Below are 23,226 nucleotides of genomic sequence, written 5' to 3' on the forward strand. Positions count from 1 at the left end.
AATTCGTGAAACGATGAGTGAAAAGGTTTAAGATAGATTCATGCTTTACCTTTACATACAACAAAAATATGTGCAGAGGGTAAAGTTAAGGTGAGTTCGGGTGGCTCATCGTCCCTCTGTCTACTTAGACGACAGACCCGTGTCCACGCGCTCCTCAAAGAGATGTCAGCAACCCCAGCGGGGCCCAGCAGGGCCAAGGCCTGCCGGGGCTGCGGGTTGTTCGAAAGAGATACCGCGGCCCTGGTACATAAAAGGCCTATGACGGAACACGACGGTTTTTAGTCAGTAAGAGTCTGACACTCCCTCACCGCTGCTAACCCACAGCGGGAGGGGTCATTTGATGATTTTTGACGTCGGCAAAAAAAAAGGTAGAAGCGGAACGGAACTTCAGCGCAGCGGAATTTATTATTTCACAAATTTACTTACATTTATATTAATGGGACATATTCATCGCATTATTTATTGAATGCAAATCGGAATATCGGATAAACGGAGACCACGGATTTGGTGGGAACGACATCATAGAATAGAATATCATAGTTTGGTATTTTGTCTATGATTTGAGATCTCAAATAATGACGTTTTTGACATTGTTTTGGTCGTAATCCAAGAATATCCCATGATATAAATATTACGTGTACTCTAAGCACTGGGTAAAAAAGATACTGAATGCTTTAGCTGAAAATGTTTATATTTCTTAAAAGCTCATCAATACTTAGTTAAACATGGAGATTCCATATAGAAAGATTGCGATTTACGTATTAACATTCGTAGCCTATGCTTACACTGGCATGGGCTCGAGTATGTTACGAAACTTAAAAGATGCAGTTTTATCGGCTGAGTCTGTGTTTGGAGACATGTTTAAGAATGCTATTACTGTAGCCGAGAAGTTCAGATCTCTACATGAAGTCTTCGACGCAGCTGTGGAAGAGAACTGCATATTTAGTTGCCCTGAAGGTATAACACCGCCATTCAATAAACCATTTCACATCATTGCGACATATTCCTTATTTAAATTGTATTTCAGGATCGAAACCAGTTCGCAACAGAAACCACATTCCTTCATCTGATGGCTGCGGCTCTCTTGGCTTTGAAATTGCATCAGAATACTTGCCGCTCGAAGAAATGACAAAATGTTGTGATTCCCATGATATTTGCTACGATACTTGTAACAGTGGGAAAGAGGCTTGTGATCTTGAGTTCAAAAGGTGCCTCTACAACTACTGTGATAGTTACAAGTCAGTAAATGTAGCAGGAGATACAATTACAAAAGGTATGAACTAAAATTTTAAAAGACTTGATTTCTTTATTGGAGAGCCTTCATCATCTGCCTTGCCTTATTTATTGCAAAGCCTTTCACACCACTATGGTACTGAAAATCGAGGGTTAAGAACTTCTTCTTAGTCGTTTCCCTCACTGCTGAGGATCGTGACTCCTTCTGATCTTGTCCACTAGATGTCGCCATTTATTGCGTTCTGTTGCTTGATGCATTGCAACATTCATAGGCATCTCCAGCTCTTTGGTAATTTGGTTAAGAACTAGAGTAGCGTAAGGGCAAAAATACAAAAAAAAATTTTTTTCACCATTCGTTTATTTAATCCCCATATTTTTATGTGCCAAAAAACTGGAACGATGTAGTGAGTTGATTGCTTAGTACAACAATAACGTATAACAAAAAAAGATATTTGTTTATTGCTAAAATGAAGTATTTCTACTTACAATAATCTTGACAATATTTTCTCAAAAAAATTACGAGCACAACGATCGTAACTCCATTTACAGAGCGAATAAGACACCAAAATATGCCTTCAATGTAATCGCTTAAATAACGTATCTTGTTATACGTTATTAACGCAGAAAGTTTGATTATGTAGGCTTAGTTTGTTTCGTGCCAAATAAACGTAAAGTACCGCTACTGCCTTGTTTCGTAAGCTTCCGTAATTTTTCTTCCTGCCAAAAAAACGTAAGGGTGGGATACGCTACTATGGCACTAATTTATGTAACAGCCAAAATGACGTATGTCAACCAGTTTTTGAAAAATAAATTTTATTAAAATGAAACCGTATTTTGATTGACCAAAAAGTTACATTATTCTGTAGCCGATAAATAAAGTTTTATTATTAGTAAAAATCAGATATCTAACTACTATAGATATGCCACAAAAAGGGCTATAAGATAACAGTAGGTGAATTTGAGTTGTTTTCGGGCTCTCCTGAGAAGTTGTCATTTTGGCCTTACGCTACTCTAGTTCTTAACCCACGAAATATAAAATAGATTATCTTATCAAAAGATATTATCTTTGCTTTGCATCACATTGAGTAATTTTTCAGTATCATCATTATTTCATCTGAAACATAATGTACAACTGTATTATGTTTCATTACAGGTTGCAAAGGAGCAGCAAAATTACTATTCACTGGCACTCTAACACTTGGTTGTAAGTCCTATTTGGATGCACAGAAAAACGCATGCTACTGTCCACCAGTAAAAAATAATAAATATAAGAAATACCCAGGAAATGGAGATTTATAATCAGGCTTCTGTTTTGCTGTTTGATTGTCCTTAGTTTACCAAAGAATGTGGCTAAAAGCTTTTGTGATACATATTTATTCAAATTTAATTTAAAAATCTTTGAGTAGGACACGTTACATGCTTATATGGACAGCACCTTGTCTACCCACAGATACCTAAAAGTTTCTGCACAACAACTTGTGCTATGTTCCATAAAGAGTTTGGTTACCACTGGATTAATGAAATGAAAATGGAAAATGAAGAATGTTGATTTGGATAATTTTAATAATTCCAAAACTTGATTGGCAACAGGTGTTATAGGTTGGGTCCTTATGAAGTAGGTATTAAAACTAGTTTTAAGTATAATATCAAAGTGATTTAACATGTACTTTGTTTATACCTTTTTTATATGAAAAAATAAAAGTTGGTTTGTTTATATCAGTTTATTATTTTAGCGATAAAAATTACATCTTATTTGTTGGAATTATACCTTAATATTAAATAATTTATTCACTAAATTTAGATTATGGGGCTTCTTACAAATCTCATGCAAGCACTGGAAGGATGAGCTAGCCATCACATATCAGGTGATTGCTACTTACCTCCTTAAGGGAGGTTCAGGCCTTCATAGATACACACACTACTAAATGGACGCATAATCAAATACATATTTTATAATTCAATATGTTGAGCGTATAAAAATAATTCATTACAATGTAAATAAATGCTTGTAAAAATATTTTATAGTGGATTAATAATTTTATTGTTTGATCTTAGTGATTTTACCTTAGCATCAAAACATAAATCTGAGCGATTGCTTGTTGCACTTCTGACAAGACAGATTTAATTCTATGTTAGGAGTTCTTTGATTTCATCTTTTTCTGCAGCATCGATGTATGGTGTTCCATCTGGGGTTTTTCCATTTTTAGATGCACCCTGTAAAGTTACAAACACGTTTTATTGGTGAGACTTACTATATTCAAGGACAATCTGATTAAAAAGAATACAGCATTGTTCATGAGTCATAAGTCACATTGTTATCTGTCTTTATTGCTAGAACAATTCCAGGTGAACATTACAATGATATTCAAATAAAAACTCTAGTAACTGTTATTTGATTTCAAGTGTTTAATGCATGAAATTATGTTTTTGCCTCAGCTGTGAAATTGCAAGTCATGCATATTCATGATGCATGTGAAAAAGCACCATTCACTGTTCTTACTTACATTTTTGAGTAATGTCTTGACACAGTCTGTATGACCTTCCCAAATAGCTGCTAACAGTACAGAGATGCCATGTTTGTCCAACATCTGGAAAACAAAGATGACAATCAGAACACATTTTCTAGAACAGTTGTATGTATTCTTGAATAAATGAATTCCCACTTACATTAGGGTCTGCTCCCTTGTCCAGCAGGTAGTTGAGAACAGCTGTTTGACCATAATCTGCAGCATAGTGAAGAGGTACTCTCCCATCAATTAATGCATTGACATCAATTTTCTGAAATGATAATTTTATACATTTAAATTGTGCAGGTAAGTTTCTTTGAAGGGGACAAGGGTTGTGAATGCGTATTTATATGATAATAATAGCTTTGTATAAGTTTGTGCCTGCATTGACGTAAACCTGAAATCTATTACATATAATTATTAAAGGAATAGCTAAATATTTAATTGAAGTTCTAAGTAATATTCACAGTAAACGACAAGTATTTGAGAAAGGAAATTGTATGGTTTTTTGATTACGTGAAACGCTTTTCTTTAATATTGACAAAATTTAACTTGAATTTAATGAGAAACATTGCTTTCTCTTGCCAACAACTGACTCTTCACGTCGAAAAGAACTGGCTTATGTATACTAGTGTAGCGTAACACTTACCTTGTTTTCTACTATGTCTTTTACTTGGTCAATATCGCCATTCTTAATTCCCCAAACTAATTCACTCATTGTTGCGTACTTTCTAAACCCTTGTTTAAGCAAAATTGTCTGGATTTATTCCGGAATCGAAACAACAATGGATGGCGTTCTTTGACATGCATGACATGTGTCAAAGTTGAATAAGGATGCACCAAAATTAACTGTGGCAAAGTAACGAAACTTGCAGGAAGGAAATAAAATGTTTCTACAGCAAGAATAAATTCTCAGTATAAATTCTAGACCTACAATAATACAGTGTAATAAAAACAAATTATTTTGTCCTTTTTTCGAGAATTATCTTAACACCAGCATTGCAATGGCAACAGGACATGAGTCAATGTCAAAGCTGTCAATATAAAGTTCAATGAACTGCGAATCGTTGCTCTTGAAATCTTGAAATACTGGGATAATAACGTATAATGCTATTTGAATTTCTTAAATATTGTTGATATCACGTAAATTATGGAGGAAAGTTTTGGTGATTTAGCTTTAGTACCCGAAGACGCTCGTGCTGCTACGAAACATATATTGGTGAATATCGAATTTTGTGACATAATTTGAATAATCATGTTTTGTGAATTATTTAAATCTTAAAACCACTTTCAGACCTTGATACTGGACAAAATTCATCCTCTAACATTGCGTTTACGTCATAAACTATCGTTATTTGAGGATACTGACGGGGATATATCAAAAGTTCGTGAAGTCTACACATTATGTTCAAGTCAGATAAATAAATGTTTGATCAGTTTATTTGACGTCTTCAAAGTGGAATTTCGCCATCAAACGCTGTTGCAGGTATTGCTTTTTACCTTTAAATATTTAATTCACTCCGCCCCTAAGACGACCCACTGACCTTTAATTCAGATTTTGTGGATTTTTAATAATAAGTACATGACATATTCACCACATAGCTATTTCTCCATGAAATTTTTGTCTTAATCACAAAAAAATCTATAACATTCTTGTTTGAATTTCAGGAAAGCCGTCAGTATGCAGTTGAAAGATTATCATGGTGCATCAACAAGTTAACGTCCATAGAGAATTACCTAGAGAAGTCATCATTCTCTTCTCAGACCAGTGACAGCACAAATGACTCCTTCAACATTACTACTATGTATTTTGTCAACTGGATTGACCATACATTTGAGGTTCTTGGCAAACTTGGCGATGCTATCTATAAGACAGATTATAAAGAGTCGGAAGAACTTTATGATCAGTGGAAGGACCAGGTCAGTGAAATGGATGAATTTTCACACAGCTGAAAGAGGGGTGGATCCAGCAAAAAAAGGTTGTTGCACATCCGTCCGATGTGGCTTATAATTCACATACTTCACATTCAGAACATTTTGTTAGGTGAGGGAGTACATAGTAGTACATAAATTAAATCAAGTATTATTGTATTTGCAGATGGTTGAATGTGTGAGTGAGTTGCATGTGTCAATTGATGAACTCCTATTGTCAGCAATGACACTGTGTCGGTACTGCTTAGCTGATGATCAACATATTGTGAAGGCACGCTGCCAAGTGGTATGTATCTATACTAATATTATAAAGCTGAAGAGTTTGTTTGATTGTTTGAACGCGCTAATCTCAGGAACTACTGGTCCGATTTAAACAATTCTTTCGGTGTTAGATATTTTTATCCGGGTTCGTGCAAAGGTTCCCACGGGATGCGGGTGAAACCGCTGGCAGAAGCTAGTTTCTTATAATGCTTAATTTTTGGCAATTTCTTAATAAATGTGTTGATCATGTGTCACACAAGAGATACTGTTGGGGTCTGCTACTAGTTTAATTGAATGCAGCTGAGTATCATAATCTACTAAACAACTAAATTGATATAAACCTTTTTTCAGGTCCTCAGAGAAACAAAAGCATTGCTCAGTGAATTAATAGAGGGGGACCTCAGCTCAGCCGTAAAAGCATCTCCAGAAACTCTAAAACTGCCAATAATGCCATCAAATGTCAATGTCCTGATTGATGTGCTGAAAGATGTCCTATATGCATTAGAGACTAATACAAATACAGCTTTGTTAGCCTTGGTTGCACACTGTTTTACCTACAACAAGTCCCCGGTTGATATACTTAAAGATCATTTCTACAATGATGCTAGAGGAACTTGCACATGCTTGGTAAAGAGTGAGAGTGAAATAACAGTAAATTGTGCCTTCGTAAAGGATTTTGATATGTACAATGAGAGGTTGCTGCAAATTGGAAACTTTGCAGTTTCTTGCTCTTCTGATCAAAATAGTAAGTCCCATTCACAAAAGTTTTGATTCCAACTTGTCCTTCTTTACCTACTATTATATAACCTCCGTTAGTCTTTGTTTGATAATGCATCCTTCCTTTTAACTCTTTAATTTCGATAAATATTACAGGACTATACATAATTTCTTTAACTATAACTTCCAGGGATCTTGTCACTGCGTAGTGGCTTGGCCAGTTTAGAAGCCCTGGATCCACATTTGGTACCAGCTTTAATGATGTCGCCAGAGAGCCACCATGCAACACTGCTGATCAACTCCTGGATGCATGAAGTTCAGGAAATTCGAGACAATGTGTTCTTGATTGTTGATCCGAGTGCATTTGCCGAGGTAAACATTATAACAAAGGATATAGCATCATCATCATCTTCCTGACTTTATACCAATTGTATTTTGGGTTAGCGCAGCATGTTTTCTTCATCAATTTCCTGTATTTTGCAATACCTATTCAATTATGATCTCATGTTGTTATTGGTTTGTTTCAGAAATCAAAACAAATGATGCATCAGAGATTGTTAGTGATATTGAAAGACAATTCTTACAACAATGGGGATGTGTGTGCAGTTATCAATATGGGATGCATGGTTTATGATTTTTTCCATGTTTATGACAAATGTGAGCCAGACGCTCTTGGACACCATGACAAACTATTGTTATTGTTGGCTGACTTAGATAAAGGTAATACTTAAACTATAAAACCCTTAAATGTAACGTGTCTTTTTTTCATCTAATTAATGTTCAAACTTGTAATGTTACAGTTCAAAAAGAATGTAAAATTGTAAGCAACTTGCTAAGCTCAGACATCGATTTTGTGTATGATGTAAAAATGCCCTATAAGAACAAGGAAGTATCTTTAGATCAACTTATAAAACGTCTGAAGCTTTTATACACACTGGTGAATAGAATCCATGGTTTGCACCACCCTAAGGATAATGATGACCAGTGGCTGGAGTGTGAAGGTGAAGAGGAACCGCAAATGGTTTACAAGAACGCAACACATACAATTGTAAAGAATTGTGATACGTACGTTCATTCGCCTCGGAAGCGTGTCAACAATATGTCTAGAAGCGTATTCGGAAGGACCAATGTACGCTCTTCAACACGGAACTTTCCTTTATCACAATTGACGAAGCGACTGAGGGGCAAAACAGGCAACGAGCTTAGTTTCTCCGTCCAATTGGACCGATTATTCAGTGCTGATGGTGATGACAAAGACGTATATAACGAAAACGCTTTTGTAAATAAGCCACTGGACAAAGTAAGAGATGCATCATTCTCAGTGCTTTACAACTTTTCGCCGATTAGAAATCGCCCGTCGCTGCGGAAGGCGGTTTTGAATAGACAATATAAGATACCTGTCTATAGAGATATTGAAGTCTATGGCGATATCAATAAGACTTATGATAAAGAAGACCTTTTCGATGAAACTACAAGTTTACAAATCACAGGTAAAACTTTAATGAACTTGTTAAGGAGTAATGATACTAATTGCAAGAATGTGGCAATGTTAGTAACTTTTTTTGTTGCAGACATTTTGAATCAAATGAACGATATGCTATCTCATTCGATGCCGTATCAACCTGAATCGACGAACAACGTTGTAGCCAGTGGAAATAAAACTATGAACTACTACGAACCAAAAAATGTGCTAAGGATCGACGTAAACAACCAGAACGCTACAATGACTAAGCACGTTTGGAATATTCCCGTGAATTCCAGCATTGTAGACATGCCTTTAGTAGAAGATAGTGCTACAAACATGACTCATCATGAGCCATCCATTGTAGATACTTTGGAAAGACTCCAGGACCTAAACTATGTAGTAAGCAAACTGAACAATTTGAAGTCACAGTTGGAAACTAGTTTCTAGTTAGTGTTTAAATGCTGTTTCTAATGACGTCTATAATATTATAAGATTATCCGTCCAATATTATTAAGTAATTTTTTTGTAACGATATTATATCCAGTGTTAGATCTAACGGATTGTATCAAGATTATATAAATAAAGGTTTTTATTTTTTTGTAAAATAGACTTGTTTTATTCTCCTCGATATCAAGTCGGGCTCTACACACTAACGTATCTACACGGTGCAAGTAGCTTGCGCATGTCGAGGCACATGCGCAGGTTACACGCATTTTAAAAACGTGCGGGTCCAGCGACTCGCGCACGTACCAAAGCAAAGTACCCGCGAGCTCTTGTCACTTGCGCATGTTAACTTGCTCCAGCTATATGTACCGTGTAAACGTACCCTAACTAGCAACACAGTCGCGCACACGTACTGTGAAAGCTTGGCGTTATCCAGCTGCTATGTATATGTCAGTAGGCAAGGGGATGAAATGTACAAACTACCTATACAATACAAAAGTAACTAAAGAAAGATGATATATTTTATCTCTTAGTTTACGGCATGGTACACACAGTCTTTTCCCTTACCGTAAAAAGAGCGTGGCTGTTTTGCATACCTACATTCACTTTTTATGGTAATTGTTTTATAATTATTCGGCTTTTTGCCCTGTTATTAGTCGAGTGTAACGGCAGGAAAGTGGCGACTGCACGTGCGTGCGTTTTTTATTTCATCGCCAATTAGTCGACAGAATGTTACCCCTTCGCTTTGTTAGATAATCGGATAATCTTAGTTTATAATTATTCTATTTTTTGTGGACTAAAAGTGTCGTCTAAGTAATCGCTGATGTAGCACTGATTAAACCAATTTCTGCGAGATTTTTCTACAGCTCACTAATTCGATTCAAGATGTGATCAATGATCGATCAAAATCTGAAGATAATGATGGCATCTTAGATTTTTCTCACATGCACTAAAAGCAAATGGCTATAGCAAATCACGAATATATCTTCAGCGTGCATATTGGTACATTAACATAATTTATGCCACAGTATATAAGCGCGATCTATTTTACGTGCCTCACAAACTACTTGCTTCGGAGTTCGCGACAAACGTTCTTTTGGGATTTTTTGTAAACAATACAGACATGGGTTTGGCTGTTATTTTAGGATTTATGGTGAGTATCCACTACTTAGTACCTACTTATCAATTCCTACATCTTAAGGTGTAGTTGTAACTTCATTTATTTAAATTTCAGGTGAACCTGATTCTTATCCAAGGAAGGCCTGAATTGGGTAAGTACCTGCCTATTAGTAGGTAGATATTATTAACCGACTTCCCAAAAAGGAGGAGGTTCCCAATATGGCCGGTATGTTTTTTTTCTATAGGTACCTATGGCTTTGCGTTATAAGTACATGTAGGTAACTACCATTATTATGTACCTAGCTAAGTATTCGTTCCGGCATCGAAGTTATTCCAAACGTAGGTAGGTACTTATATTTATTCTTCTTCCCATATGTTTCAGGCCAGGTGCCCATTTTCCGTCCCGACAATTACACCCACTTCGACGTGTATGCCAATGCACTCAGTAAAGCGCATTACAACCCTTGGGCTTGCGATTACAGGAGCGAGGTAATAATATTTATTGTTATAGCAAGCGTGGGCATCACCCAGAATGTTGTTTGTCTTCTTTGATCAGTTGAAGCCCTTTGATCCCATAAATCTACCGTAGCTTGTTGGAAAATTCTTTTGTGTTTTTATGCAGACATTTTTTTCTGATCTGTTTTATATTTACTTACCGATTTAAAAACAAGGAATGTATAAAATTTAAACTGACACTTGAGAGTAGCTCCTTTTAAAATAAAGATTACCCCCAGGTTTAGTGATAGGTCCTATTATATTACGTACTTAAAATAATCTCGTTTTATTTGCATGTGTTAATTATCTTTCTCAAGTAGGAATTATTTAGTTTAATTGGTTATATTTTGGTTTACAGCCTGGATATAAATGCCTCAGCTGCAGTAGTGCGCTCCACTGCTATCCCGGTAACTTCGCACTATTAGTTCAGTGCGCCGGGATTTTTCCATTCTGCCGCAATGGTTATTGTTCGAGGTTCAAAACTGAAGGATGCCTTGAAGAAGCTGATCCTAATACTGCACATAGCCACAGCAGTACAATGCCGCCTTACGTCCAAGTGTTTAATAAGGGTAACAAAACTACAACCGCAAATCAACCAGTAGCGCAAATTGCAGTAGATAACTCTGAACAGCAAGTAGCTACGAATACAGTTGCCACTGAACTGAACAAACCGAACGAAATTAATGCTCCAAGCGTGACGTCAGCACATGCAAGCGAAACGGCGAACTCTAACAAGAAACCTAAGCGATATGTTCCATATTCATCAGATGGCGGCGAAGTGAACTGGTTATGAAGTACTATGTCTATATCGAATTATGTATTTTAGAGTAGATATTTATTTTGTAATTTAATAAAACATAATTAATTTTATTTAATTAGGGTTTATTTCTATCCAGTTGTTTTCTGATATTCTCCGAAACCATATTGTGACCATCCTAATTTTCTTTACGTATAACTTTGCTACGTAAAAGATCTGCTACTTTACCTACCTCTATACCTTCTTGTGCCCGCGATTTCAACCTTATCCCGGAGAAAAAAAAAACATCGCCAAGATCAAAATAGTTCACCTATGTCTGCCTCTAGGGCCTATCTAGCTATGAATCTTTCGTCCGTAGACACTATGTGGAATGCGACAGAAAAATAAATGAGTTGATAAAAAAAAAAAAATAGTAGCTGAAAATTTTGTACCATAGATTCCTCGAGGGGTTACTTAAATCATATAGCGTCAGTAATAGGATATCGTAGATCCCGAAGCAACCAATCAGCGTTTGATTTGTATCCAGTAACGGATCGCTTTGGGAATGCCTCGGATGCTCAGAGTACTAAGTACGAGCAATAGGCCATGTATGACGTCGACTGCCTTGAGTATCTTATTGCTTGATCTATTGATTGGGATGTTAGATTTGTTACGTTTAGTTTAAAATTAGTAAAATATACCTTAGTTTCATAACATAATTTTACCTACACTATAGTCGAACAAGGTAATCCACTTCCAAACTAAATTCAACCGTATTTAGATAAAGTGTAAGCTTTTTATTTATGGCTGTGACGTGAATTAACCGAGTACTAATCGCACTTGTATTAAAATGAAAGTTTGATATCCACGTGACGTACAACGAGCAAAAAACAAAAAAAAGGAGGTTTTTCTCACCCTGCAACAGTTAATAAATAGCACTTGCTAGATGAGATTATTCCGACTTCCAAAAAGGAGCAGGTTTGCAATTGTTGTAGGTATGTTTTAAAAAATGTTTAGGTTCAATAAATTTATTAATATCAGTAAGAGAAAAATGTCAGTTAGTGCAGGCAGGTAGGTCCCTACTATAGGTAAGTGCCACACTCTCAGGCACTCTGCTACTAAGTGCTCTCGCACTATAATAGGTACCCACGTTCTGAACATAAAGAACTATTAGCGGGAACGACAAACGACCTGAAAACTTAGTTATTAAGTAAGTAGGTATACTATAGTGAAACGCATCTTGCTTATAATAGCGCCTAATTAGAGCTTAGAAGACTAACTACAATTTATTATAAAACAGGTTATCATGTAAAGAAAACCCCCCTTAAGTCCTGAAAAGTAGTAAACTTCATACTAATCCTACTAATATTATAAACGTGAAAGTTTGTATGTATGGATGTATGGATGTTTGTCACTCTTTCACGCAAAAACTACTGAATGGATTTTAATGAAACTTTACAATAATATAGCTTATACATCAGAATAACACATAGGCTACAATTTGTAAACATATTGTTCGAAATACTAAACCTGCGCAGACGAAGTCGCGGGCACCAGCTAGTTTATCATAATTGAATGCAAAATACTGAAAAAAATAAGTCACTTTGGGTATGTAGGGACTAGGTGCGGTTATCTCATAGGCGCAGAGCCTGTAGCAATTGCTGCTCTTGCTACGCGGTAAATCCGGCATGAAACATTCCTATAAAATACGTAACATAAAAAAAATAAGTAGGGATTGTGCGGCATTGTTGGCGGAAACGTGGAAGAAACACCATAGAATTTTATGGCGGAAAGATCAGAGGTTCAAACATACTGTAAAGTCATTGTTTCTTCAGTTCCCTATCTAGGCTTTGTAGGCGTTATAGCGAGACCATAGGATAAGTGGAAAGGTCATGAATTGGACGCCCACACAGTACATGTGGTATTTTGTCGAAATGGTATCAATAATTGCGGCTAACATTGTCATTACATTAAACCCCTATTATCTTTATCGAAAGACAATTTCCTAACCGAAATTCCCCAAATAGAAATGTCTAGGTGTACCTAGCGAGTGTATTGATAGCTTTTATAATAGTGTCACGTAATGGGTTCCAAACTCATTATCTCGTGTGGCAGGACCTGTTATCCATTAGCCTATTGTTCGAGGCTAATACAATTTCCTGTGAATAGACATTTAATTAAAACATAACCCTATGGCCTTCCAGTTGACTAATTAAAGTGCATAGTACAGTATCGAAGTAAGCTCCTCCTTCTTGTAACGCGCATGCGCGGACCACATGTAGTTTTCTATAAAAGCTCAGTTAAAGCCGACCAACAACCATTCCCGCCAAGAACTCCATCTGAATTACTAAAACTAATAGAAAAGTGTTCGGTTCAAAGTTGTCATAAAGTTTGAATGAAGTGAGCTGTTCCTGAAAAGGACGCCACCAAAGGTAAGTCAATTCAAATACACCATAAAAAAGTTTACAGAGAGGTTTTAAATTCAAGATACTTTTTCTAAACTTTTTCGCAAATTCATGATAATGATTGTGTCCTAAGTTTCGATACTGAGAGTATCTAAGTATAATAAGAAAGACAGGGAGTGGAAACAATGCTTCGGGTACCTAAAACAACTTTGAGTTTTTAAACATGACCAGAAAAAGCTATCAGCTGAAGATTTAGTTACTCATTTGCTTCAAAATTGTCTAACACTAGTTATAGGAGGGTTAAAATAAGTCGCTAATTTTCTTATGAGTAATTAAACCTATACTATAATTAAGTTAATTATTCATTTTAAAGAAAATTCCTACTTTTCATGTACATCACAAATATTCACGAACTTCAAGAATGGCTAAAGTTTATGTTTAAATAGATTTAATTTACATCTACACTACAAGTTATTTAAAAAGTAGATAGTAATTAAAAGTTTATAAGTATAAAAAAACATATTTTTTTTATAAATCCTCATTGTCACTACTTATTTCGAACTTCGCATGAAGTTTCTATAACTTTTTAACTATCGCACATTAGTAAGGTGAATTAAAGCCGGCTATTAAATCAAGATTAATTAAGCTAATTGTTTGATTACTTTAGCTGTTTTTTTAACCAGATGGGTTTAAAAAAACCCATGTGGTTGTACCTACCTAGGAAATCATAATTTGTATGCTTTTTGTAAAAAAAAGGATTAATTTCATCAACGACCGCGATGCCTACTAGATTTTCTTCACAAATGAATGTCAACTAATTATGTAGGTACTTATAGGTATGTCTTTTTTCATTCAAAGGTCATGAAGTTTCATACCCTTTCGTAACGTGTATATAATTTCTAATAAGAAGTTAATTTTAAAGTTAATAAAGAAGCCATTATCCATTTTATTAACCCTCGGAACTTCAACAGAAAATAAAAGGAAACGATATACGCTTCGAAATGATGAGAAAATTATGAAGAGACCTTTTGCTGGCTTAAGCACTGATCCGAGAGCTATCACAAAGAGTCTCAACGCCTAGGTCGTCACTTTACTTAAAGAGAACTTCTTCCGTTTTTCGGCTTTTTGTTGGCGTTTCTATCATTTCGCTCCGAACATATTGAAAAGGCTTTATTAAAACGGTAAGGGAGAATTTTAATAAGACGCTTTCTTAAAGGTTAGCTTTTTATAAATGTTATTTTATTAATTTTGCCTAATTAGAGATAGGATTTTTTTCTTTTATGTGCCCTGTAATTTTTATTCTATGGACCATCATATTTTGTACTGGTCTATTATCTGCTATGGCTAATTACGAAGGCAATATTAAACACAAAAGAAGTAAAAACCTTTAATGAATTTCAAAATGTAACTTCAATTTTATACAAAATTGTGTCCTACTCCCAAAATTTTGAATTATAGCTATAGTAATAATTACGATAAATATGTAGCCTTCATTTATCTCTGAAGCTAAGATCAGATTACTAAGACTCTAACGAGGACTCATAATGGCCTGAAATCGGAAACTTCTAAACGATATTTTCTTTCATTGTCAATCAATGTCAGCCATCTTAGATTAACTTAGAAAATAGTTAGACAATATCTTAGAAAACTGACCAACTTTTCTTTGTTCTTGATTGACCTCATCACAAAGTTTATATTTTCTAAATTATTTTGTCGTCTGTCGTCTAGCCGTCAATGACTGACTCAGCTATTATTCTGTGTCATAAAATATAAATCCAGTAGGCGAGTGAGACCTCAGATGTAATGTTAAGAGTGATATGCATGAGAATTATGCCCTTAACCCTCGTTTTTGATCTGCATAGTGAAAACGTTCTTCTGTCTATGTAGATCAAGACCAAAGACAAGGAGAATCAGAACATACCTACTACTATTTACCCGCGTGCCAAAAAGTGTGTCGTTTTTAATATTAAATATAGTTAAATAAATATATACGAATGTTCTCTGCAACGTTGTAAGTACACCAAAAAGCAGATAGTTACAAACATAAAATGAATATTCTGAAGACGTTTTAATAACGCTCTAATTGTTGACAGTCTCGTCAAAGGGCAAGGGACGAGGAGATATGATAATAATTTTGATCCTTAATCAATTATTGTCCCTGTCATTGAACGATTAGCGTCGTCACAAGGGATATTAACAATATCTCTCGGGAGTATTATACAGGATCATAGACGATCCCTGATCCTACTTAATATTCTTGAAATAGAAGAAAATCCCTAAAGATTGACAATGTCAGAGTACTTAGAAGTATATAGAAATACTGAGTTATATACTGAGTTTTATAGAAATGTGTACGGAGAATATAAGTTGTGGGAATCGATTATTGATAGATGCTTTATCAGATTGCATTTAAGTTAGCCCGGCGCCGCGCCGTCTCGTTTGAAACTATCTTGCACGTAGGTACGCTTAACCGCCACTTACCGGGTGTGAAACTCGCCTCAAAAGACTCGACGCAGCTTGTAACGTAAAAGCCAGCCTCAAGTAAATCAAAAATAAAGTTCGCGTATGTATGAGTAAGTTCGCTCAGAAGTAACACTGCCATCAATGTTTACGTGCCTGAAATGATAACCGATGGAGTAACCTTTGTGCATTCAAATACCTACCCTTTTGGAACAAGCTTCGAAGTACAAGCTCAGGTGCTTCATAACAGACTTCCGCGTAATTGAATCTGCCAACTTCATATCCATTCCGGTGGCAGACTATTATCCGAGTTCCCCTCCCTAACGACGTTTTATTCGAGACCTGACACTGTAAAGTGATTTAGCCTCAAGTTGGAACTGGTTCGATTCAGTGACAAGAATCCATTTATAACAGCTTACTCTAATTGAACGGGGGTTTGACAAATCTTTTTCGAAAGAGGAGACTAGTTTTCTGGAATGTGATCTTGAAACTATACCTACTTGAACGGTTTAGTTACTATGAATATTGTTCTTCACTATTTAGTCTCGCCTACCACTTTGAAGCTACGTTGAGACTTTTTCAATTCAACTAGATCTGTATACTTTAATTTTCACTCTGTTCTCTCTGTCGTTGTGATTAGATGCACGATCCACGGACGAGCTTCGCAAAGCATCGTGGCTACCTTCTACTGTTTGCTACTTTGGCGGTGGCGTTCTCTACTTACATTGAACAGGTAAGTTTAATCACACATGTATCATAAATTGTAAAAGAATTGACAATCATAACAGAGCACTTTTGAAATCTTAAACATTTTGACAGTATGCATATGTGTACAATTATTATTATTCTTAGGTGGAGAGTTTGCCAGCAGACACAATAAGTCAATGGCCTACATTCGCAAGACGAAATATTGCGGCATTAGCTAGAGATGGTTATTTGAGGAATTCTGCTTCCAAACAAGGCTATAAAAGAGGCATATCTACGCTTGCCAAAAACGGTTTACTGCCTACATACAGGTCACCTTACGTCGAAACTGATAAACAAGATCAAAATCAAGATGAATCACAAGAAAAGAGAAATATGGCATCTATAGCACGGCTTCGTAGCTATGCTGCTATGAAAAGAAATATCCAAGCTCTCGCCAGAGACGGTTATCGCGTCGGCAGGGGGCAGTACAATCCTTCTAACGACAAACGTAATATTGCTGCTTTGGCGCGTAATGGGCTGCTTCACAAGAAAGATGAAGCCAACGAAGAAGAATACTATTTCCCTTTCTATCAAAACCCCATCGCACCGCTCACTGAAATTGATCATCCTTTAGATGTCAATGAAATGTATGACTTCCAACAATCAATCAATCCCGATATGTTTCCTTCTATGTCTCAAGTCTACAAGCGCAGTCCTTTTGAACCATACTATGACTACTATAACCAAAAGGATAACGACAATTCCTATTTCAAGAGAAGTTTCGCAGGCAGTCCCGTTCATGGACTTTACAGACCCAATTACAATGAGCCAAATCCCAGGACAAAACGATATGTGCTGCCGTATCCTGATCTCATGGAAGGAGACGAAGCGGTCGAGCAAAATGATATTGAAGGAGAAAAGCGTTCTGTAGGTGAGTAAAATGTGAGAAGAAGACTAAGTATTATTTTTGGTTTGTTTACATAAATTCACAAAAATATCTTGTGTAATATTTTTGGAACTCAAACTTGCAATCAAGGGTCAAGTTTGGGTTAATAGCCTGGCTTGTTTACTTCTGTTCCAGATGATGATGATGATGATGTCCGTGAAAATTTTGAAAAGCGTCATATCGGCTCTCTTGCTCGATTAGGTTTATTGCCTTCATTTAGGTACTCAGGAGGACGTTACAGTAGATCTGGACGAGCCAGATTGTTGTTACCTAGCCAGGAGTTGTACAGGTCTCGTAATATTCGAATATCTTTGTGTGTAGAATACAAAGATTCGTATTATGCTTTAGTGTATAGGCGATGGCGTAGGCGTAGACAAAAGATCTAGAAGGCATGATTAATTAGGTTTGAATGTTAGAGCTGTTTAAATCATCGATGTTTAGAGCGAGATTCAATTGAATGATCGTGAAGTCCAGAATGTAGTAGAACGCTTCAGATTAGGTTGTGCAGGATCAATGTTAGACATAAAACGATGATATCTTCGTGTCGCATGTCTGTTCAGTGTTTAGTGGTAAGATCTACGTGACACTCTGTACATGGTGGCATGGATGTTATAGTCCAATTGGATTAAAAGTTAAAAGTACATGTTAGAATAAATGTTTTTTAATGTTCGTAAGAAATTGATGTTATGAATAATATATTAAGGCCTTTTGTTCACTATATGCTTTGTTTACAGGAAGCATTCCTCTGACGAGAATTTCGGAATTAGGTAGGTGTCCTAAATATTTATTATTTACTAGTTAAATTATTTACATATCTTCAGAATAGTCTTCTTAGATGTCATTTGATTGTCATTGAGTTTTTGTAAAATATTTAATTTATATTGGATGTATATTGTCCTTGCAAATTTTCTGCACCTACAGTCCTATTAGTATTTTAAGGCAACGAAATCTAAATAACTAAATCCAGGGCAGGATTGTAATGCACATTTTGTTATTGTTAACAGGGAATATCTCTCTAGTCCCGAAGCTGACACACCAGTCGATACAGACGACTCCGACGTACCGGCGGCGTCAGTACCTGCTCACTCGCACCCGACCGGTCGGATCCTCCACCGACCGCTAAACAACGACCTCCCACACTCCAGCCCTCTGCCGCTTCCACCGATTGCACCAACCAATTACGGAGATCGATTCGCCAAAAACCGCTGGCAATCTTACACCAAAGAAACACCTAAGTTCTACTATTTCAGATCGTTAAAAGTTCCATATCACACGTCTGGGAAGCGTTATCTGTTGCTTCCAGCTGTTGACAATATCTTGCTCCGAAAAGGCTACCGCAACAGCAGTCTACCAAGTCGACGTAAGAACCAGTAGCTATGCCAGTGTCCGCTAGGTGGAGCCACGCTGTATAGCTCAGGCTACCCTAGCGTATGAACTTTGAGGTGCATCGAATGTGCCGGTTTCCTTCTCCATGTTTTCATTCAATTTCAATACTACATTGATGATGATTTTCAAATAAAAAAATAAATAAATTGTATAATACGATTAACTCTGAAATATGTGCATTCTACAATATCAATTGGTTATTGGGATCGGGTGAAACATGAATTTGGTTAATTTTCATGTCGTTGTCAAGACGTAGGGAACTCGGATTTACGATATAAATTAGACAATAATTTTGAACACTATAAAACATTTGTTCGTATCTCGTATATGTTAAATGTTGTGATTATTAGTTTAATGAAATAGGTAATAAGTTATTTTTAAGGGATCTCATTTATACAAAACGACTTTGGCCAGCTTAATACAGAACGTAACTTGATCGTAGATTAATTTAAGATGTCAATCGCAAATATATTAAAGTTGTAGAATAATGAATTGTGTTAACAATTAATATCAATATACTGAAAATAAACATAATCTCGTAAGTAAGAAAAATAAATGTGGAAGAGGAAGTAGGTAAGTATCAAATATATATTTTGGATGATGATGAATAATTATTTGTGATGGCATACGTCGGGAATAAAATTAAGTGGATTTAAGAAATTATATCACCTTTGGTAATATTTACTTTAAATAATATCAAAGTATCTCTCTATTGATTACAAAATACTAGCTGTGTTTGACAAATAAAATAAAAATATTTTCAAGAATTGTTAGAAAGTTATTTATTATCAAGCTTAAGCTTTAAAACGAAGGATCAATGTTTCGAATATTTAAGTGTAAACTGATAACATATTTACTGAAATATGTCAGAAGTTAAAAAAAAGAATATCGACAATAAACGAATATCGTGCGACCATAATATGATAATAATTTTTAAAATATATCTGTAGCTAGTAGAATTTATTCTTCACTTTTTATGATATATCTGATATCAATCAAAATATTTTTAAAACAAATATTGTAACTGATGATACTCATTGAATTTAGTATTGTGTTACTGTAAATAAACAAAACCGTGCCATATTCTTGTTTTATTTAAACACTTTTAGGCTAAAACCCTGATTTAGGATATGATTTTGGGTCCAATAACGAAGGAAATATAAAACACACACAAATGATTCAAATTCAATGTTTATTGGTTATAAGCACGCAAATAATATCATAGATATATAAAAGGCAATTCCGTTTCCATGTTGATTCGCATATATTGTGGTTTCCTGAAAGATAACACAAAAATCTGTTAGTCAAATATGAACATAACATAACATAATTAAGTCATAAGAAAGAGTTATGCAATTCTTTTTACCAAGCTATGCCGGCAAATTTTACTGAGGACCTTTGAACTGTTATACATAGTCACATATTATAGCTAAGTAAATCAATTTCAATTCAATTTTCACAAATGGGAACCTACCAAGAACTTCTCAAGCTTATTGGCTCTTGGTGGTAGAAGTGCTGGTGCTCGAAGACGATGAGCTTGATGAGCTCGATGAGCTTGAAGAGCTGGATGAGCTGGACGAAGAACTTGAGGAACTCGAGGAACTAGAGTCAGTAGAAGTAGAATCCGTGGTCGATGTTGAGCCGGTAGTCGACGTAGTAGTAGTTGTGCAGAGAGGGCCTTTAGTCGCGGAGCAGAAGCCGTTTCTGCAGTAGGGGAGCATGCCACTGCAGGTGGTGGTGGTACCGATGTTGAAGGGGTAGCAGCGACGGGCTGTGTGGCAGCCGGTGCATCTGAAGCCACCCTGGAATTAGACATGAAAAGCTGATTAAAACTGAGAAGTAAATGAGAGGAAATATCAAATGATAATTTGGTAGTAACATGGAGCATGTTTTAGAAAGGATAGAACATTGCAATAATATTGTTAATGATAAAGAAATAACTTTTTACCTCAGTTGCGTAGTTGCATCTTACAACACGACGGAAGAAAAGTTGGTCTTGGCGAGCGTGCTCTGCATCGGGAGACTCAGCAGACCTCTTGTGACGAGATTCACCTTCTCCGAATCCAGGTATTTGTGGCCAGCCGAATTTGGGGAGTTTGAAGGCGAAGTGGTCGAAGGATCCCGAAGCTGCTGATGCTGGTGGTGGCTCGCTGCTGCCCTGAGAGGGCGCTATGGTCGTTTCACCGGAGCTATCCGATCCATTCGAACTTGGCTCTTGTGCCAAGATTATGGTTGAAGGGACCTGTGATACAAAATCAACAGAATTATTATCAATTGAAATAGCTTAGATACTATATAATTATTTTTGATAAAATCTTACCAGAAGAGCCAGGAAGAAGATATTTTTGAAAGAAGCCATTTTGGTTCTCTTAGTTCCTCGTGTCCTCCAGTTGATGAAGTTGCTTGATGTGATGGATTACTGGGCTTATATACGATTGATACATAAAGAATATGCTAATCAATACAATGGTCCCGATAGGGTTGTCGAAGAATTGTAGTTCGCTGTTCTTCACGATCATGATTCTTCTGTAATGGTCTTAAAATTCGTGAAAGTAGCAAACCAACAGGCATAAACCTTGATAATCTTACAACTTTTTTATATTATTTGAAGAATAAGATGAAAAATGAAACATTTCCTGTACATCAAAGTTATCAAGCATATAATATAAATGCGTAGTAATGATAGTGCAGCCCTGACGTCCATCTCTTCATAAACCGAAAGCAAACAATGTAACGACGGCTTCCTGAACACAATCAGACCACAACTATAGTCTGAACATGAAAGCCTTTTATTTCTATTACAAATGCCAGCGCCTCGCACCAAGACAATGACGTATGATGAAGAATACGCAGAGAACATATCGCGTCTTTCAAAGAAGTATTATTGTTGGAGTCGTGACATGTAATTGATAGAAAACAAGCGTGATGAACGTGAAAGATTTGTACACAAACGATAAGATAGCTGTTGGCATGTTTACGAGATAACGCATGTTTTTCAGGTTGCAGATGCGAGTGAAGTAATTTAGTTGAAGACTAATGAAGATTTTTGCGTGTTCATAATGCAGTTTCAGTTTTTGAACAGTGAATTATATTAAACAGAGTAATTTAAATTGTTCCAGCACACAAAAAAAAAACATGTCACTGATGACATGCTTAAAATGAAAGAGAGTTTCGTAATGAAAAGTAGGAAACTAATGAATTTCACAATGAATAATTAATTTTGCAATGGTACGTACATTAAAGCATACCAAAAAAGATTCCGATGCGTAGAACTGTTAAAATAAACTTAGAACTAAATAATTGGGCAATGTATCTTTCAAACAAGACAAATTGGATGTATTTCTTCGCAATGTATCTAAGTTACAGTTTTGCCATAAATTACGTACATAAGTGTAGAACTCAAACCCACGTCCCAGGTTTGCTCAACTACGCAACTACGAGTATTTCATTGTTTTGTTCTTGTAACTGTATTGAAACTTCTACGTGCCGTCTACGAACTAAGTTTTATCAACTGGAGCTAGTTTTGTGGAATACGTGCTAACTGGTTGAATGTGTTTGAAGAAGTTAAATGGATTAAAGTTACAGCTTCCCAATGAAGCTATTTATTGAAACTTGTTTGGTAGATTAGGTGACATGGAGATAAAGACTGTTGCTTGCTTCCTTATTGAACGGGAGAAGGGGGACTAATTAAGACTTGGACTGCCACTAAAATGTGTGTGTGTGTGTATATTTAATTTAATTAACCTAATTTTTTTTATGGTACAAACATTTCTATATCCCTATGGTTCTAATTAATTTCTTTGGTATGTGGATGACCCGGGAATGGCGTTGGTTGGTTTGTTTGAACGCGGTAATTTTAGGACTATTGGTAATTTTTTTAAATATTACATAAGGAATTAAATAGCCCATTTCTTACAGGATGCCAGTGAAACATTAGTCTCGAATAATTACGATGGGAAATGTTTTCCCGTAACTGTAATGTAATTGATATTCCTCTAATATTAACAACTTGAAACTGAAACAGCAGCAGTTCAATAGTAGCTCTAGACAATAAGGGCCATTCATTTGACGTGGGTTGAAACATATTACGAAGCTCTTTACATAGTCCGGAGGAATTTTCATTCAATTCGATGTTTTTTATTGAGTAGACATTTTGTAATGCTCGATGTTAATTCAGTACTTATAATCCTTCAAGGCTAATAATGTTTTTCATTACTTTGGATATAATTTTAAAAGGGCTACTTTAATCTTCAATAATAGACTGGTCGATTTTTTTTATTCCCATCAAATTTTTCTTTCTCTTTTGTGAAAGTGTCTTTGGATAAAAATTGTTAAAAAGTTGTAAGATTTTATTTTACTTTTGAAAGTTGTTTATGAATTTTCTATTCTTCAAGATTAAAAATTATGTAATCAGTGATCACGTTACAGACTTT

The 23,226-nt window shown here is 35.8% G+C and overlaps 5 protein-coding genes and 1 long non-coding RNA gene across 7 annotated transcripts; 4 read left to right on the forward strand and 2 right to left on the reverse strand.

Annotated features, from left to right (window-relative positions):
• Positions 1-567: 567 nt before the first annotated feature.
• Positions 568-2,947, forward strand: LOC110380225 (group XIIA secretory phospholipase A2). The gene is made up of 3 exons (XM_021340140.3): positions 568-957; positions 1,028-1,273; positions 2,387-2,947. Exons 1-3 carry the CDS (start codon positions 726-728, stop codon positions 2,530-2,532), a joined length of 624 nt encoding a protein of 207 aa, XP_021195815.3. The 5' UTR covers positions 568-725; the 3' UTR covers positions 2,533-2,947.
• On the reverse strand, positions 2,940-4,556 carry LOC110380226 (myotrophin). The gene is made up of 4 exons (XM_021340141.3): positions 4,390-4,556; positions 3,901-4,011; positions 3,738-3,821; positions 2,940-3,447 (listed from the first exon to the last, which is right to left on the reverse strand). The coding sequence occupies exons 1-4, from the start codon at positions 4,456-4,458 to the stop codon at positions 3,361-3,363; spliced, it is 351 nt and encodes a 116-aa protein (XP_021195816.1). The 5' UTR covers positions 4,459-4,556; the 3' UTR covers positions 2,940-3,360.
• A 213-nt stretch (positions 4,557-4,769) lies between these two features.
• LOC110380224 (serendipity locus protein alpha) lies at positions 4,770-8,704 on the forward strand. The gene is made up of 9 exons (XM_021340138.3): positions 4,770-4,959; positions 5,035-5,226; positions 5,409-5,660; positions 5,839-5,958; positions 6,285-6,678; positions 6,841-7,022; positions 7,178-7,370; positions 7,451-8,140; positions 8,222-8,704. The coding sequence occupies exons 1-9, from the start codon at positions 4,891-4,893 to the stop codon at positions 8,560-8,562; spliced, it is 2,433 nt and encodes an 810-aa protein (XP_021195813.3). The 5' UTR covers positions 4,770-4,890; the 3' UTR covers positions 8,563-8,704.
• Positions 8,705-9,785: 1,081 nt separating this feature from the next.
• LOC110380236 (uncharacterized) lies at positions 9,786-10,991 on the forward strand. The gene is made up of 3 exons (XR_010277342.1): positions 9,786-9,830; positions 10,061-10,167; positions 10,532-10,991. It is a non-coding gene; the product is annotated as an uncharacterized LOC110380236 (long non-coding RNA).
• Positions 10,992-13,197: 2,206 nt separating this feature from the next.
• Positions 13,198-19,874, forward strand: LOC110380239 (neuropeptide-like precursor 1). 2 transcript variants are annotated; one of them, XM_064039169.1, is made up of 6 exons: positions 13,198-13,341; positions 16,415-16,507; positions 16,627-17,392; positions 17,543-17,696; positions 18,142-18,174; positions 18,412-19,874. In XM_064039169.1, the coding sequence occupies exons 2-6, from the start codon at positions 16,415-16,417 to the stop codon at positions 18,779-18,781; spliced, it is 1,416 nt and encodes a 471-aa protein (XP_063895239.1). In that variant the 5' UTR covers positions 13,198-13,341; the 3' UTR covers positions 18,782-19,874. The 2 variants fall into 2 exon arrangements, with proteins under 2 accessions (XP_063895239.1, XP_063895240.1); XM_064039170.1 differs by lacking the exon at positions 17,543-17,696 and having other exon boundaries at positions 18,412-18,668.
• Positions 19,875-19,966: 92 nt separating this feature from the next.
• LOC110380229 (uncharacterized protein DDB_G0271670) lies at positions 19,967-21,271 on the reverse strand. The gene is made up of 4 exons (XM_021340144.3): positions 21,114-21,271; positions 20,742-21,035; positions 20,268-20,595; positions 19,967-20,070 (listed from the first exon to the last, which is right to left on the reverse strand). Exons 1-3 carry the CDS (start codon positions 21,150-21,152, stop codon positions 20,284-20,286), a joined length of 645 nt encoding a protein of 214 aa, XP_021195819.3. The 5' UTR covers positions 21,153-21,271; the 3' UTR covers positions 19,967-20,070; positions 20,268-20,283.
• Between the last annotated feature and the right edge of the window lie 1,955 nt (positions 21,272-23,226).

Source organism: Helicoverpa armigera, chromosome 18 (assembly GCF_030705265.1).
Source record: "Helicoverpa armigera isolate CAAS_96S chromosome 18, ASM3070526v1, whole genome shotgun sequence".
NCBI lineage: Eukaryota > Metazoa > Arthropoda > Insecta > Lepidoptera > Noctuidae > Helicoverpa > Helicoverpa armigera.